The sequence below is a fragment of the Cyrtonyx montezumae genome, unplaced genomic scaffold (assembly GCF_038088225.1).
Source record: "Cyrtonyx montezumae isolate F1298 unplaced genomic scaffold, pur_monq_1.0 scaffold_1, whole genome shotgun sequence".
NCBI lineage: Eukaryota > Metazoa > Chordata > Aves > Galliformes > Odontophoridae > Cyrtonyx > Cyrtonyx montezumae.
Window position 1 is genome coordinate 24932675 of NW_027071825.1, and position 12531 is coordinate 24945205.

General features: G+C 55.4%; 1 protein-coding gene across 1 annotated transcript; it reads right to left on the reverse strand.

Moving 5' to 3' along the window:
* Positions 1-2360: 2360 nt before the first annotated feature.
* Positions 2361-8399, reverse strand: BRINP2 (BMP/retinoic acid inducible neural specific 2). The gene is given in 8 exon segments (XM_065744991.1): positions 2361-3837; positions 3840-4381; positions 4850-5072; positions 5356-5592; positions 5867-5972; positions 6279-6466; positions 6545-6735; positions 8101-8399. Coding segments are annotated over 8 exon segments (2340 nt in total). The 5' UTR covers positions 8382-8399; the 3' UTR covers positions 2361-3265.
* Positions 8400-12531: the final 4132 nt, after the last annotated feature.

Below are 12531 nucleotides of genomic sequence, written 5' to 3' on the forward strand. Positions count from 1 at the left end.
TGATGCATTGCTCATCAGCCCTTGTGGTACAGGTGGGGACGCTGGTGTGGTTCAGGATCCTGGGGGGTGTTGTTTGAAGGGGAGCAGCAGTGTCCCATGCTTAAGTGCATCTTGAGGAGGGGGTTGTGATAGGGTCACTGTCACCCCTGGGTAGGTGTTCTGGATGGAGGTGGGGCACCTAGGTTAGTCACTTACAGGTGTGTATGCACCTGCAGCTGGTGGAAGGTGACAGGGTTGGACTCACCGAACCATAAAGGTTGGGAAAGCCTACTAAGATTATGGTGCAAGGCTCTTTCTGCCCACCACCTCCTGTCTTCCTGAGTGGTCACAACAGGAGGTGGCAGGGGGGAAGAAGAAGCCTCTAAGGTCATCATCATCATCTCAAGGGCTGCTAATCCCCATTCTCCCAGAGAAGTGGCCATTTGCCACGACCCCATGGAGCTTCTGCAGAGAGGGAACCCCAGGGAGTGAGGTGTGGGCGGATGAGAGCCCTCGAGAGCTTTGAAAGTGTTGGCAGTGAGATGGATCAAGGGGGAAAACCATCGGAAAGGGGAGAAAATAGACCTAAAGAGAGAAACTGAAAATGTGCTGAAGCAGCTGATGACAACCCAAACAGCAGGGGAAGGCTCCTGCCTGCCAATTAACGAGGCTCTGGTGCTAATTTGCCACCTCGACTGCGCTTCTGAGCTTGTCAGGAGATGAGGGGAAAAAAAAAGACAACTGAAAAAGGAGTGGTGAGGCTCAATCTCGCCTCTGGGCTCTGCGGATGCTGCTGGGTTGTGGGGGTGCTGCTGGAACTGCTTGAGCTAAGCATTTGTATGGGTGGGGAAACACGCTTGCTGTAACACCCGGAGGTCAGCACTTGAGATTCTGGCCTTTCTTCATGTGAAGAGGAGCTTTGGAAAGAATATAAATGCAGAGGCTCACTACCCAGTCAGAGAGAGCCCCAAACATTTCATTTTTTAAAAAGCTGATGGGTTTGAAACAAAGATCCCAGTGCAGGATGTGGGGTCTCAGGCCCTAGGGCTTGTCACAGCAATATTAAGGCAGTGGTGGCACTCTGGGACTGGTGGAGAAGGGGGAAGGTGCCTCAAAGTGCTGCCTCTTGGGTTTGTGTTTGAGCAACTCGGGGCTATGTGACTGGGTAAGAGATGCAGTGCCTGGAGAACACGGAGGATGGGAGCAGAGGATCATTAGCCTGACATTTGTCTTGATTGATGATGGGGAGGTGCACCTGAGCATCACCTCTGGGAATGGCCAAATCCTTGAGCTGAGGCACGTTACCAAAAACCCTCCAGTTCTGCAGGTACCCCTTAGCAGGGCACAACATGCCACCTCCCCCATGAATCCCCAGAGAGCCTCCTGAAGCAAGGGAGCTGTGACGCAGAGAGGATGGCTTTCACTTCCCCTGTGTTTTTAAATGCCTCATTGTTTTTCTGTTTAGGACTGGGAGACACAGGCAAAGGAAGTCAGCTGTATGGATAGCAGAAGTCCAGGTGACAGATTGAGAGATGCTACAAGCACAGTAGGCTGCCTGATGGATTGATAGATTAGACAGGGAATATAAATAGCATTGTTTATCTATCCCACTTTTACTTTCCTCCCACTTGTCTCCCTATCTACCCTGGTTTTGTTTTCCTCCCACTTATCTCTTCATCTATCCAGCCCGAGGATGGAGCAGCAGCAGAGTGGATGAGCTCAAGTTGCTTTGCTTCTTGTGGCATTTGAGCAAAGTTTTGGCAGCTGGGGTGAGTTTGGCAGAGCTGTGAAAATCACCCTGAGCAGTGGGGCTGCTGCCAGGAGGCAAAGCTTTTCCACTCCTGATGTACTCCCACAGGGTTGCTGGGGGGGATGTTGGCCTTATGTAGCCTTTTGAAGGCCCCATCGCTCCATGACTTAGGATGTGATGATGCCCTTGGTGCCTGCGCTGGGTCTAGCTGATAGAGAGATGAAGCAGCTCTGGGGGTGCCCAGGATGGGTCACACCTTGTCTCGTGCCCTTTCTAAAGGAGTGGTGAATGTGGGGGGTCAACAAGGAGGCCGCAGGTACGGAGCAAACTCCATATACAGACCAAATTAGGAAGGTACAACACAGAGATGACTTTCATCCATGTGGCTGTGGTCAGTGACTCCTCGTTCCTTCTCACACCACACTGAAGGGGCACAAAGCTCCTAGTGACCATTTCTGGCATGCCCAAGGGGGTGTGACATGCCACAGATGGCCTTAATGGGTCACCTAGGAATCCCCAGCATCTCTCTGGGCTAATGAAGCCACTGACAGGAGGCAGATGGCTGGCCAGCATGGGGTGTCTATCCCTGTCTATGCCTTCTCAGGAGGCTTTGCTCAATGCCAGGCCTGCGTGACAGGGCAGGAAATGTGGGGCAAACAGTGATGGGGCCTCCTCACCTCCCCCCAGCACAGCAACGGATAAGCCAGGGCCAGAGATGACATCACTCTTTTTCTTTTTTTTTTTTTCTCAGTTATTTTTGGTTGCTCTTTTGCTCAAAAAAGGCATTTTTTTAAAAAATATATTAAACAGATACATTTTACTAAGATGTCTCTCAACTGGGGCCACCAACAAGAAATGATCCTACCCAAATAGATAAGCTTAAAAAAAACCCTCCCAAACCAACCAAATAAATAAATACATAAATAAAACTTTTTTATCCTTTTTTTCCTGTTTTTTTTTTTTTTTTTCCATTTCTCCATCAGGAAAAGCGGCCCAGAGGTCTCCACTGGTGTCCATAACAGCAGCGTTGCGGGGCAGATGCCAGGTCCCTGCCTGCACTTTGGGGAGTTATGCCTCGACTCTGCCCATCGTACGGTCCCCCTGTGCCAACTGCGAGGACACAGGATGCAAGGCGAAAGCAAAGGCATCTGTAGAAACTCATCTTAAAAAGACTAAAAAAATTGGGGTGCTGCTGGAGGAACTGATGGCGGGCATCTGGAGCCCTCAAAGTGTTGGGCTGTTTGCTCCGGTGGTGCCACTAACACATGCCCCTGGCCACCAGCACGTGTCCCCGAGCAGAGCTGTGCTGGCAGTGCCCCTATGCATGGAGCCATCCTGCACCCAGAGTCCCACTGCCTCGAGCCACGCATCTTTATGGCCACTGGCTGGGTGTAGCATGGAAGCACGTGGTTGGCACGAAGGTAAGGCCTTGATTTCATTCTTTTTGGAGTGCTTTTTAATTATTATTATTATTATTTTTTTCTGGGGAGTCTTTTCTCCAGGCCCTCTCACTCCGTGATGCAAGCAGCCCGGCTGCTAGCTGCACAGCTTGCCCGTCTCCTGCTCCACCGCGTTGGGCAGCCGCGCATTGAAGGCCCGCAGGGAGGACTGGATCCTGGCCACCTCGTTGTTGGCCAGCTTGAGCCTGTGGCGAAGCAGGCAGGTGAAGAGGTCGAGGCGAGTTTTGCCGGGGGGTGACAGCCTGTTCACCCGGTCCCGGATCTCCACCAGCTGCATCAGGGCTGAGGCCTGCGATCCCTGCGTGTAGGGGTAGTCCAGCTGCAGGATCAGGTCCCGAATGGCGTCCGGTTCGAAGGGCAGGCTGTAGCCAAAGACCTGCAGGCTGTTGATCTTCATGTAGCCCAGGTTCTTGGAGGGATCCGCCATCTCCAAGGGCTCGTAGTAGATGGTCTCGTTGGAGCTATCGTCTAGGGACTTGATGCGGCTCCGCAAGTAGACGTGGACTGTTTCAAAGAAGGTCTTCCATTTGTTACCCAAAGTGAGAGTCCAGTTTTGGCACTGGGCAGAGGCATCCACGTTAGTCCTTTCCCAGTCTGGGAAGCTGCCCTCGTTGACAGGCATGAACCAGCTCTCTGAGTGGCTTCCCCAAAAGGGTTGACATAGATGGCCATGACGGGCTCCAGCGTGCTGTTCTTGGTGAGGCAGATCTGCAGGGAGAGGGCCAGCATCACATGAACCAGGCCAGGTTTATACTTGTTGCTTTTTAGGGTCAAGAGCATGCGCTTCCTCCAGGAGGGATCAAACCAGCTCCCCAGGCGCATGTCATTGCTGATGAAGATGGAGTGCACCTCGATGCGGCTGTCCCGTTTCTGCAAGAGGTACTTGAGCTCTAGGTCCTGCAGGTCTGTCTCCAGTCCCAGGTAGTGCTCCAGTGAGTCAGCCACCTCGGGACGGCAGAAGCCCTGGGCCAACACATAGCCGTGGTTGCAGGTCCCGCAGCGAGTGCTGTTGTCCTCGGCACAGCTGGCACAGGCCGGCCCCTCACCCAAGGCACACGGGATGGCCCCCTGGCAGGAGGGCTGCTCCGAGGGGCACGTGCAGCTGTGGCTTTCTTCCAGGAAGGTCCCAGGTACTGTCGTCTCACTGCAGTAGAGGAGCGACTGAGCACGGCCCCACCAGTAATGAAGTGGTCTAGGGGAGAAGGGACACAGGAGGACAGTTGCTTAGGTGGCATAGAATCATTGAATCATTGAGTTTGGAAAAGACTGACAAGATCATCTAGTCCAACCATCAACCCACCCCCACTATGCCCACTGACCACGTCCCTCAGGGCCGACCTCTATTTCCTTTCAGGTAGTTGTAGAGAGCAATAAGGTCCCCCCTGTGTGTTCTCAGGACTGAACAGTCCTCAGACATCTTCAGAACCTGAAGTAGCACTCAACTTATTTTCATTGTTTTGTGAGTCACACAACCCCACCAATGAACCAACCCTTCTTTTCCACTTCCAGGCTTGAACCCAACCTGTATCCCCAGGTGGCAAAGCTGTTCTCAGGCTTCCTTCCAGCAAGGTGGGAGCTCCTTGAGTCCCATGGGGAGGTAGACCGTGGGACTGAGCTTCCCAGGGGCTCTGACCCTCAATGTGGGGCTGTGGCATCCTACCTTTCCTTTGGCAGTTTGAAGTGGGGTTGCCGGTGGCAGCGTTTGCTGAGGTTGAAGAGCCTTCGGATGATGTGGTGGGTTTTCCTGGAGAGAAGCTTCAGGCTGATGCCCAGCTGCTGGTAGCGGTGCTGAATGTCCAGGTCCATGGCCCAGAAGTGGGAGATGGCTGTCCTGTTCAGGAAACGGTCCCCCGGGAGCCTCTTCACCAGGGCCTGAAATTCCTCTGCGGGGAGACAGATACCAAGTCAGTGAACCTGGTGTCATCAGAGGTTGTCCTTTTCCATTAAAAAAAATGCCCACAGGCTTTGGTCTCCATGGCAAGACCCACCTTGTGTGCTAGCTATGAGACTACTCCTCTCGACCCTGCACTGCAGCCTCTGCCCAACCCGACTTACCTGTGGATGCTCCCTGGCCACATGTGCTAACCTAACCTACTGCAGGAGGAAGGTCTGGGCAAGGAGATGCTTTTGGGGCCAGGACACAGCACCGTTTTGTCCCATCCTCACCTGACTCCTCGAACTGGCTGTGGTGGCTGTCCCAAGCGTGCTGGAGCTGGACCAAGTTGCCCTCGAGTGCCTGGATGTCGGCCTCGGGGCAGTTGCAGTGTGGGAAGGTAGGCTGGCATTGGCAGCGGCAGTCGCTCCGGCGGCACACCAGCTCGCCCACCGAGCTGCAGGCAATGTAGCTCAGGGCAGCCGCCACAAAACGCTCCCTCAGATGATGGGGCAGCACCGTCTGCAGCCCTGCAGGTAAGAAGGAGCACAGGGGAGGTCAGGGGGCTCAGCACCCCCAGGTGGACCCCCTTGGGCCCCTCCCAGACCACCTGGACGTTCACATCCATTGGCAGTGGAGCCGCCTGTCTGAACCCTGTGCTGATCGCAGCTCTTCTTGGCAAAGGAGACGCATCTCCTTCCTGCCAAACTTTGATTTGTTTGTATCTAAAAAAGCAGCCTGACCCGGCACCCACCACCCCATGTGCATCCCTTTATGACCCTATCCCCGTGGCACGGTCCCTACCTTGCAGCTGCACCTTGTTCTCCGGGCTCTGCACCAGCACCGAGCTCACCGAGTCCAGGTTGTCGTAATTGCTGCAGCCCAGTGGCCCCGTCCGTGTTTCTGTCACCTGGATGGGACCGCAGGTGGTGAGGGACATGGGAGAGGATGCATACCACTACACACGGAGGGGCTGCAGACAGCTTCTAGCTAGCGAGGCACCCCTGCGGCAGCTTGGAGGAGAAATAATTGCCTGCTAATTGGCTTGTTGACAGCCAGCAGCCCGGCCTCCAGCCTTGCTGAAAAACGTGCCTTCGTTAGCACACCCAATTTTCCATAAATAATGTGGATGTGCACATTTCTCCGGGGCTCACCCTGCCCTGTCCTGCTTTGCCTGACCACCATCCCTGCCGGGCTGTGCTGCCCCCGTGCCTACCTTGATGGCGGCCGTGGCGATCTGGATGTGGTGCAGCCGGCGCAGCGTGCTCTCGCGGTCGATGAAGTAGGAGGCTGCCAGCTGGTGCAGCGTCTCCAGCGACACCGCTGAGCCGTTCCCGGCCCCCGACAGCTCTGCCCGATGGCTCAGCTTGCGCTTGTCCACAAAAATGGTCAGGGACTCCTCTCCTGCGGGGACGCATCATGTGTCCCCTTTCTTGGTCATGTTTCTCCCCCAAACCCATCTTCTTTCTGCCCCCAGCTCACCTCCCAGCGTGGCGGCCAGCAAGAAGTGCGTGCCGTATTTCTTGATGATGCTATCGGTGACCTGCTGCAGGCTGGGCCGGCGCCCCAGCAAGCGGATGTTGCGGATGAATTCAGGGGCAAGGGGCAGCGGTAAGCTGAAGAAGTCCTTCCTCTCCAAGGCCAGGTTGTTCACTTTCCAGCGAGCAAACTCCCTGCGACAGGAAGGAGAAGAGAGTGACGGTCAGAACATGGAGATGGATGGGGAATGGGATGCCAAGGCGGAAGGCTTCATCGGTCTCTGAACCACGGATGGTAATAATGAGCTGCGTGCATCAGAGGTCTCCAGGTGGTGTTGATGTCACCTCTTCCATCCCGCTGGCTTCACTCCATCTTTGATCCCCATCCCTGTGGATCCAGGTGGAAATCCAGGGCCAGCGTGCTTGCAGCTATGGATGATGACAGTGTTATCTATGAAGCTGGAGGTGGAAACAGTGGATGGGATGAGGGTGCTGGAGGTTGTGAGCACAGCGCTGGTGGGATGTGGAACCCCGATGCTGGTTCTCACTTGGGTAGCTCAGAGTGTGGCAGGATCTGGCCTTTCCCATCCACCATCAGGCTCCTGTAGGGTGGAGAGCCAGCCACCAGGTTGGTGGGATCATGGTGGAATGGAGGACAGTGGGATGTTGTGGCGTGGGGTGATGTTTTCTATATCTCCCCCCAGAGCTCCTCAGCCTGCTCCGCCTCAAACGACAGCCCTGTAAACATCATGTGGCCAGTTTGAGCCTAATATTCAGCATTTTGCTCTAATTAACACCAGGCGGTGGCTTTCCAACAGTTTAATTAGAGCTGATTAAGAGAAAAGGGAAAGGAGGAAGGAGGGAAGGTTGGATATGAGTGGCACCGGGCCACCCCCCACAAGGACTTCAGAGCTCAGAAAGTGTGATGCTGGGGTGGGAGTGATGCTCCTTGTGGTTCCCCCAGCCTGGGGCAGTGGGAAATGTGGGATGGGGGCCACCAGTCCTTTGATCCCCTTGATCTTATCCCATGGGAAAGGCAAGGTTATCCCTCTTGGAAGAGGAGTGATCTGGCTGCTGTCCCTGCTGGTGCTCCTTTCCGTCCCTCCAGCTTCACCAGCAGTGTCCCTGGAGCATCCCTTGGCAGCGTGCAGGGAGAGGGGAAATGAGCTCCTTGGGGTCCTGGCTTCATAACAACACAGTCATCCCTGTGCTGACGTCAGCTCACTGTTAGGATGCAGCAGGGTTTGTTCTGGTGCCATGAACCCCTCCTGGGCTGCGGGTGCTTAGCGAGGACCCCCAGCATCAGTTCTTGGCAGAATCCCAGCTAGGCACACGCATCTCAACCTGCATTGCAAATTGCTGCTGGTTTGGGGCAAATCCTGCCTGGGTGATGGGACTTTGCATATGAATGTGAGTGACAGGCCTGAAAACAAAACATCTCCCATTGGCAGAGCCTGGCATGGGTGCTGCATGCCACCACGTGTCCCTCAGAGCAACCCCAGCTTCATCCATCAGGACTCAACCAACCCCATCCCCGGGACCCCTGCTGCTGCCTCTCACCTGTAGATCCTGTACCTGGTGGTGAAACCCTGCCGGTAACGCTCCGTGAAGTCCACGTACTCCTGGGCTCGGTAGAAGGGACCCCGGTCGGTGAGGAGCCAGTCGAGGGGTGCACGGCCAGAGGAGGAGGACGAGGGGGAAGTAGAGGATGCAGGGCTGGAGACATGCTGCTCGTTGGCCGTGCTGCCCACCCTGCAGCACACGCTCAGGACCAGGAGGGCCAGGGGCCACGGGAGCATCGGCGGGAGCCCGTCAGCACGCCGCAGGTACTGCTGCCCCATGCTGCTGCTGCCCGGCCGGATCCTTCATTCTCTCGCCCCGCTGCGCTCCTTGGGGACGGATCCTGCCCTGCAATGGCACCGCGTGATGGGAGGTTGTGAGTGCAGGGCAACCTTGTGCTAGTTGACGTGGGCACAAGGCCCTAAGGTCAGCCGGGGCTGATGGGGAGGGGGTAAATTAACCGCTCTGGAAAATGAGGAGAGGAAAAATGAACTGCTCTGGCTGTTGGTGTGGTGCTGGGCTTCCCTTTGTGCCACGTCAGGGGCTGAGATGGTGGGTGAGCGGGTGTGCAGATGGATAGAATCATTTCAGGTTGGAAAAGACCCCTAGGATCTTCTAGTCCAACCATGCACCTGCCACTGCTGTTGCCCACTAAACCATGTCCCTCAGTACCACATCTCATGAACACCTCCAGGGATGACTCTGACACTTCCCTGGGCAGCCTGTGCCAGGTGGTTGGATGGGTGGGTGGTTGGAGGGGCATCTTGTATACCCCGCAGCCAGCTGGTGTGGCCACATCAGTGTTTTGAAGATAAACAGCGTTTATCGTGAGCTGAGTCCTTACTGGTTTTGTAGCATCTGTGCTGAGCATCTTCAAGCATGGAAGCTTTGCTGGGAGCAGCAGCCTGGGTCAGAGCCTGCATTTGCTGTGCTCCGTAGGGCAGCTAGTGATAAGGAGCTGCGAGGTGCAGGGGCTGGGCCAGAGCAGGGAGAGGTTTCTTGCCTTGTGCAGCAAGGACTGGTTGCCTCAAAACCTGCTTTGAACAGAGCGGAGTTCAAAGTCAGCACAGGAACGTCAGAACTGACTCGTTCTTCATTAGCCGATGTAAATGCTGGGTATAAAAATATGGAACTGGGCCATGGTGGGGAGGGCAGCAGGGATGCAGGGAGGGCTCCCGGGCTTATCTCTGGAGCCCAGCAAAGGCTCCAGACTTCAAACAGACGAAGCTGGGGCTTACCATGCCTGCATGCCAGCTCCATGCCTTATCCCCGCGCTCTCCTGCCATTCAAGACCTGGGAGAAGCCAGCAGCTGCAGGCAGGCTCTAGGACAGGATAGGAGTCAATGGGAACAAGGTTTTGGGGACCCCATAATCACAGTGCTTTTAGGGTATACCCACTATTCCCTATAGCAGGAGCCACCCAGTGCTCGTCCCTGCCAAGCACGCACCAGCCCCACACTCTTCTAAACCAGGGCTTTGGCAGATGAATCATCGCACTTAAATACGCATTATTATTATTTTCCCCCTTTTCTTCTATTTTTAAACCCTTAAGGGTGTGCTTCGATGACGTGCTCTCAGCCGGTTCCCTGGCAATTTGGAACCAAAATTGAAGTTCTTGTCAGCTGCAGACGCCCAGATAGAAGTGCCAGCAGAGCACAGGTGGGCTAAGGGCTGCCATGGGCTGCAGCGCAGCCAGCAGGGCCAGGGAGGTGACCACCCCTCACACGCAGTGCTGCTGTTCATTTTGGGGTCTCTCACTATAGGGACACTGAGCTGCTGGAACACAATCAGAGAAGAGCAGAGAAGCTAGAAAACAAGATTTGGCGAGTGATAGAATGCAAGGAAATGGCCTCAAGCTGTTCCACGGGAGGCACAGTTGGATGTTAGGGAGAATATCTTCACGGGGAGGGTCACCAAACATTGGGATGGGCTGCCCAGGGCAATGGGAAAGTCCTCATCCCTGCAGACATGGCACAAGAGGACATAGGTTAGCGGTGGGACTCAGTATTGATGGTTGTCCTTGGTGATGCTCAAGGCCCAACCCAGACGACTCTGTGATTCCCTAAGTGTCCTTCAGTTCAAAAGCACTCACTCAGGGATGGGCACTGCCACACAAGCAGTGCTGCCAGCAGAAACGTGACACAGCAGGCTGGGCACCAAGCTGCAACCAAGGACCCGTTATCCCACACCATCATTAGGCAACCTGCTCCATTTGCTCATGTTGGTGGTGGGTCTGATCAAATAAGTATGTAAGTGCAAATGAGTACTTGCAGAAGCAGGGGACAGCACAGCTCTTTAGTAGCACATAACCCCATTGACCTCACTACTAGAGCTGGAAATAACTTTCTAATCACTTATCCTTGATCCAAAAGAATGGAGATTTGATGAGAAGCATCTGACTCCTCATTTTTCAGTCTTTTTTTTTTTTTTTTATTTAGGGTTTGCATCGCAAAAGCTGGAAAACTTCCAGCTTGCTAATTATTTTTCCCCCCCTTCTCTATAAAAACCTTAACATGAAGGAAGAGGCTTTTCAGCCAGCGCAAATGTCCCTGGCAGATGTGCCCAGGAGCACAGCCTAATTCCTGGCCAGGTCTGCCTGGTCCTGGAGCAGCCCTCCGTGTCCCCGCTGCCTGCAGGCGACAGCCCGTGCATTGCTGGGATTGCCACGAGCTGCATCTCAAAAAATAGCTTGTTGCAAAAGCCCGTATGTTCCGAGGCGCTCTCCTGCCCTTGGTGCTGAGATGGCGATAGGATCACTTCTGCTTTTGGTGCCTCTTTGCACAGAAAGCAAGAGGCAGGAAGGCGTGCTGTGTTCCTCAGCAGCTGGGCAAGCCGTGGGACACGGTGGTAGCATCACCCTGCCAAGCCATGCCATGTCCTGCCCGCTTGGATGCCACCAGCAAGGCAGCTCTGGAGCAACATGCTCCTCCACTAATCAAGCAGGGTTCGATAATTAAGACATTAGCTAATTGTCAGGGACATTAACATTGATTTCTGCCCTTTCACGCTGCAGAAACTGATCCAGCCGCCTGAATGCTGTGAAGCATGCACGGGGGGGGTTGGCTGGGGATGTGTCTGAGCCCCCAGGTAGCTGATGCTGGCAGGCAGGTGACATCCTGCTCCAGCATCCCCGGGGACAGGGCCAGCCAAGGTGCATCCATGCAGGAGCTATAGGAGAGGGTAGATGCATTTTAGTGGGGATGAAACTGTAACCGAGTCACCTTCTTATTAAATGCGGGAAAGATTTATCAAATTAAGGCCACTTAGAGAGGCTGGGCAGAGGCTAAGTGCCTGGAGCAGATGGGCTCAGCTGTGCATGCCGATGCTATTCACAGCACTGCGGGGTCAGCCCCACTCCGTGCCCACCCAGGGCCATGCAGGACCTGAATCCCAAGCACAGGGACATCCACCTCCAAACCTGCTGTCCCCACTCGAGCAGCAGTGTTGCTGATCCCCATCACGGCCCGGAGCTGATTCTTGCTAAACGACTTCAATAAGTCACTGCCTCTCCCCCCCGCCCATGAGACTGGTTTAAAAAGCTGCAAGACATTATGATTTGGGTTCCTTTTATTAGCTTTTCTTAGAGCAAGGAACTTTAAGATGAGGGTAAAGGAAAATGTCAGAAAATCCCAAGACTCGGAGAGCTCAGGATTTGCATAAGACATCAAATGAGATGAAGCCCGGGCTGCGGCCGAGGGAGACGGCAGCTGCGCGTTGTGTCACACCAGTGCCATGTGTTGTGCCCTCTGGCTTCGCTCGCCAGAGACTTCCAAACCCACAGGCAGAAACCCTCTTGAAAGAGCAACGTGCCAAATCCGGCTCCCCCAGCACGGCGGCTGCTTCCCCCTGCCTGGGGCCGAGATCCCAGCCCTGAGCATCCCCGAAGTCAGCTCCCGGGAGGTGGGGATGGAGGAGGGCTCATGCACACAGCGGCATCCCCGCATCCCCTCCTACTGTCGGAGCAAGCACGGTGTGAAGTGGCTTCACTCGAATGGGCAGCGTCAGGAGCAGGGGGAAAACATGGAGTTGAGAGGTGCGGTGTGTATGGGGCCAGCTTCCCGGGGCTCAGCAGCCCCCTGATCCCAGCCGGGGCGCAGCGCAGGGGGGCTGCCCGTTGCCGACCCCACGGCTGCGGACGGAGGGGGCACACTGACACCTGCCGGCAGGTCCCGATCCTCCTGCATCAGGGATGGGGACAGCCCGGCACCTCCTGCCCGTGCCCCAGAGCTGCCTTTTGGGGCCAAGCACGGGGCTCCCGAAAAAAGAGAGGGGCGGGAGGCACAGCGCTGCGCTGAGAGCTGCTGCTCCCGAGTCCGGCAGCACTTTGAGCTCCTTTGGAAATGGCAAAAGCCGGCGATGAGCGGAGGGAAGCGGGCTGCTGGTGTTGGCTTACCCGCTCCTCGCCCCGCTCTGCGGCACCGGGCTGGGTGC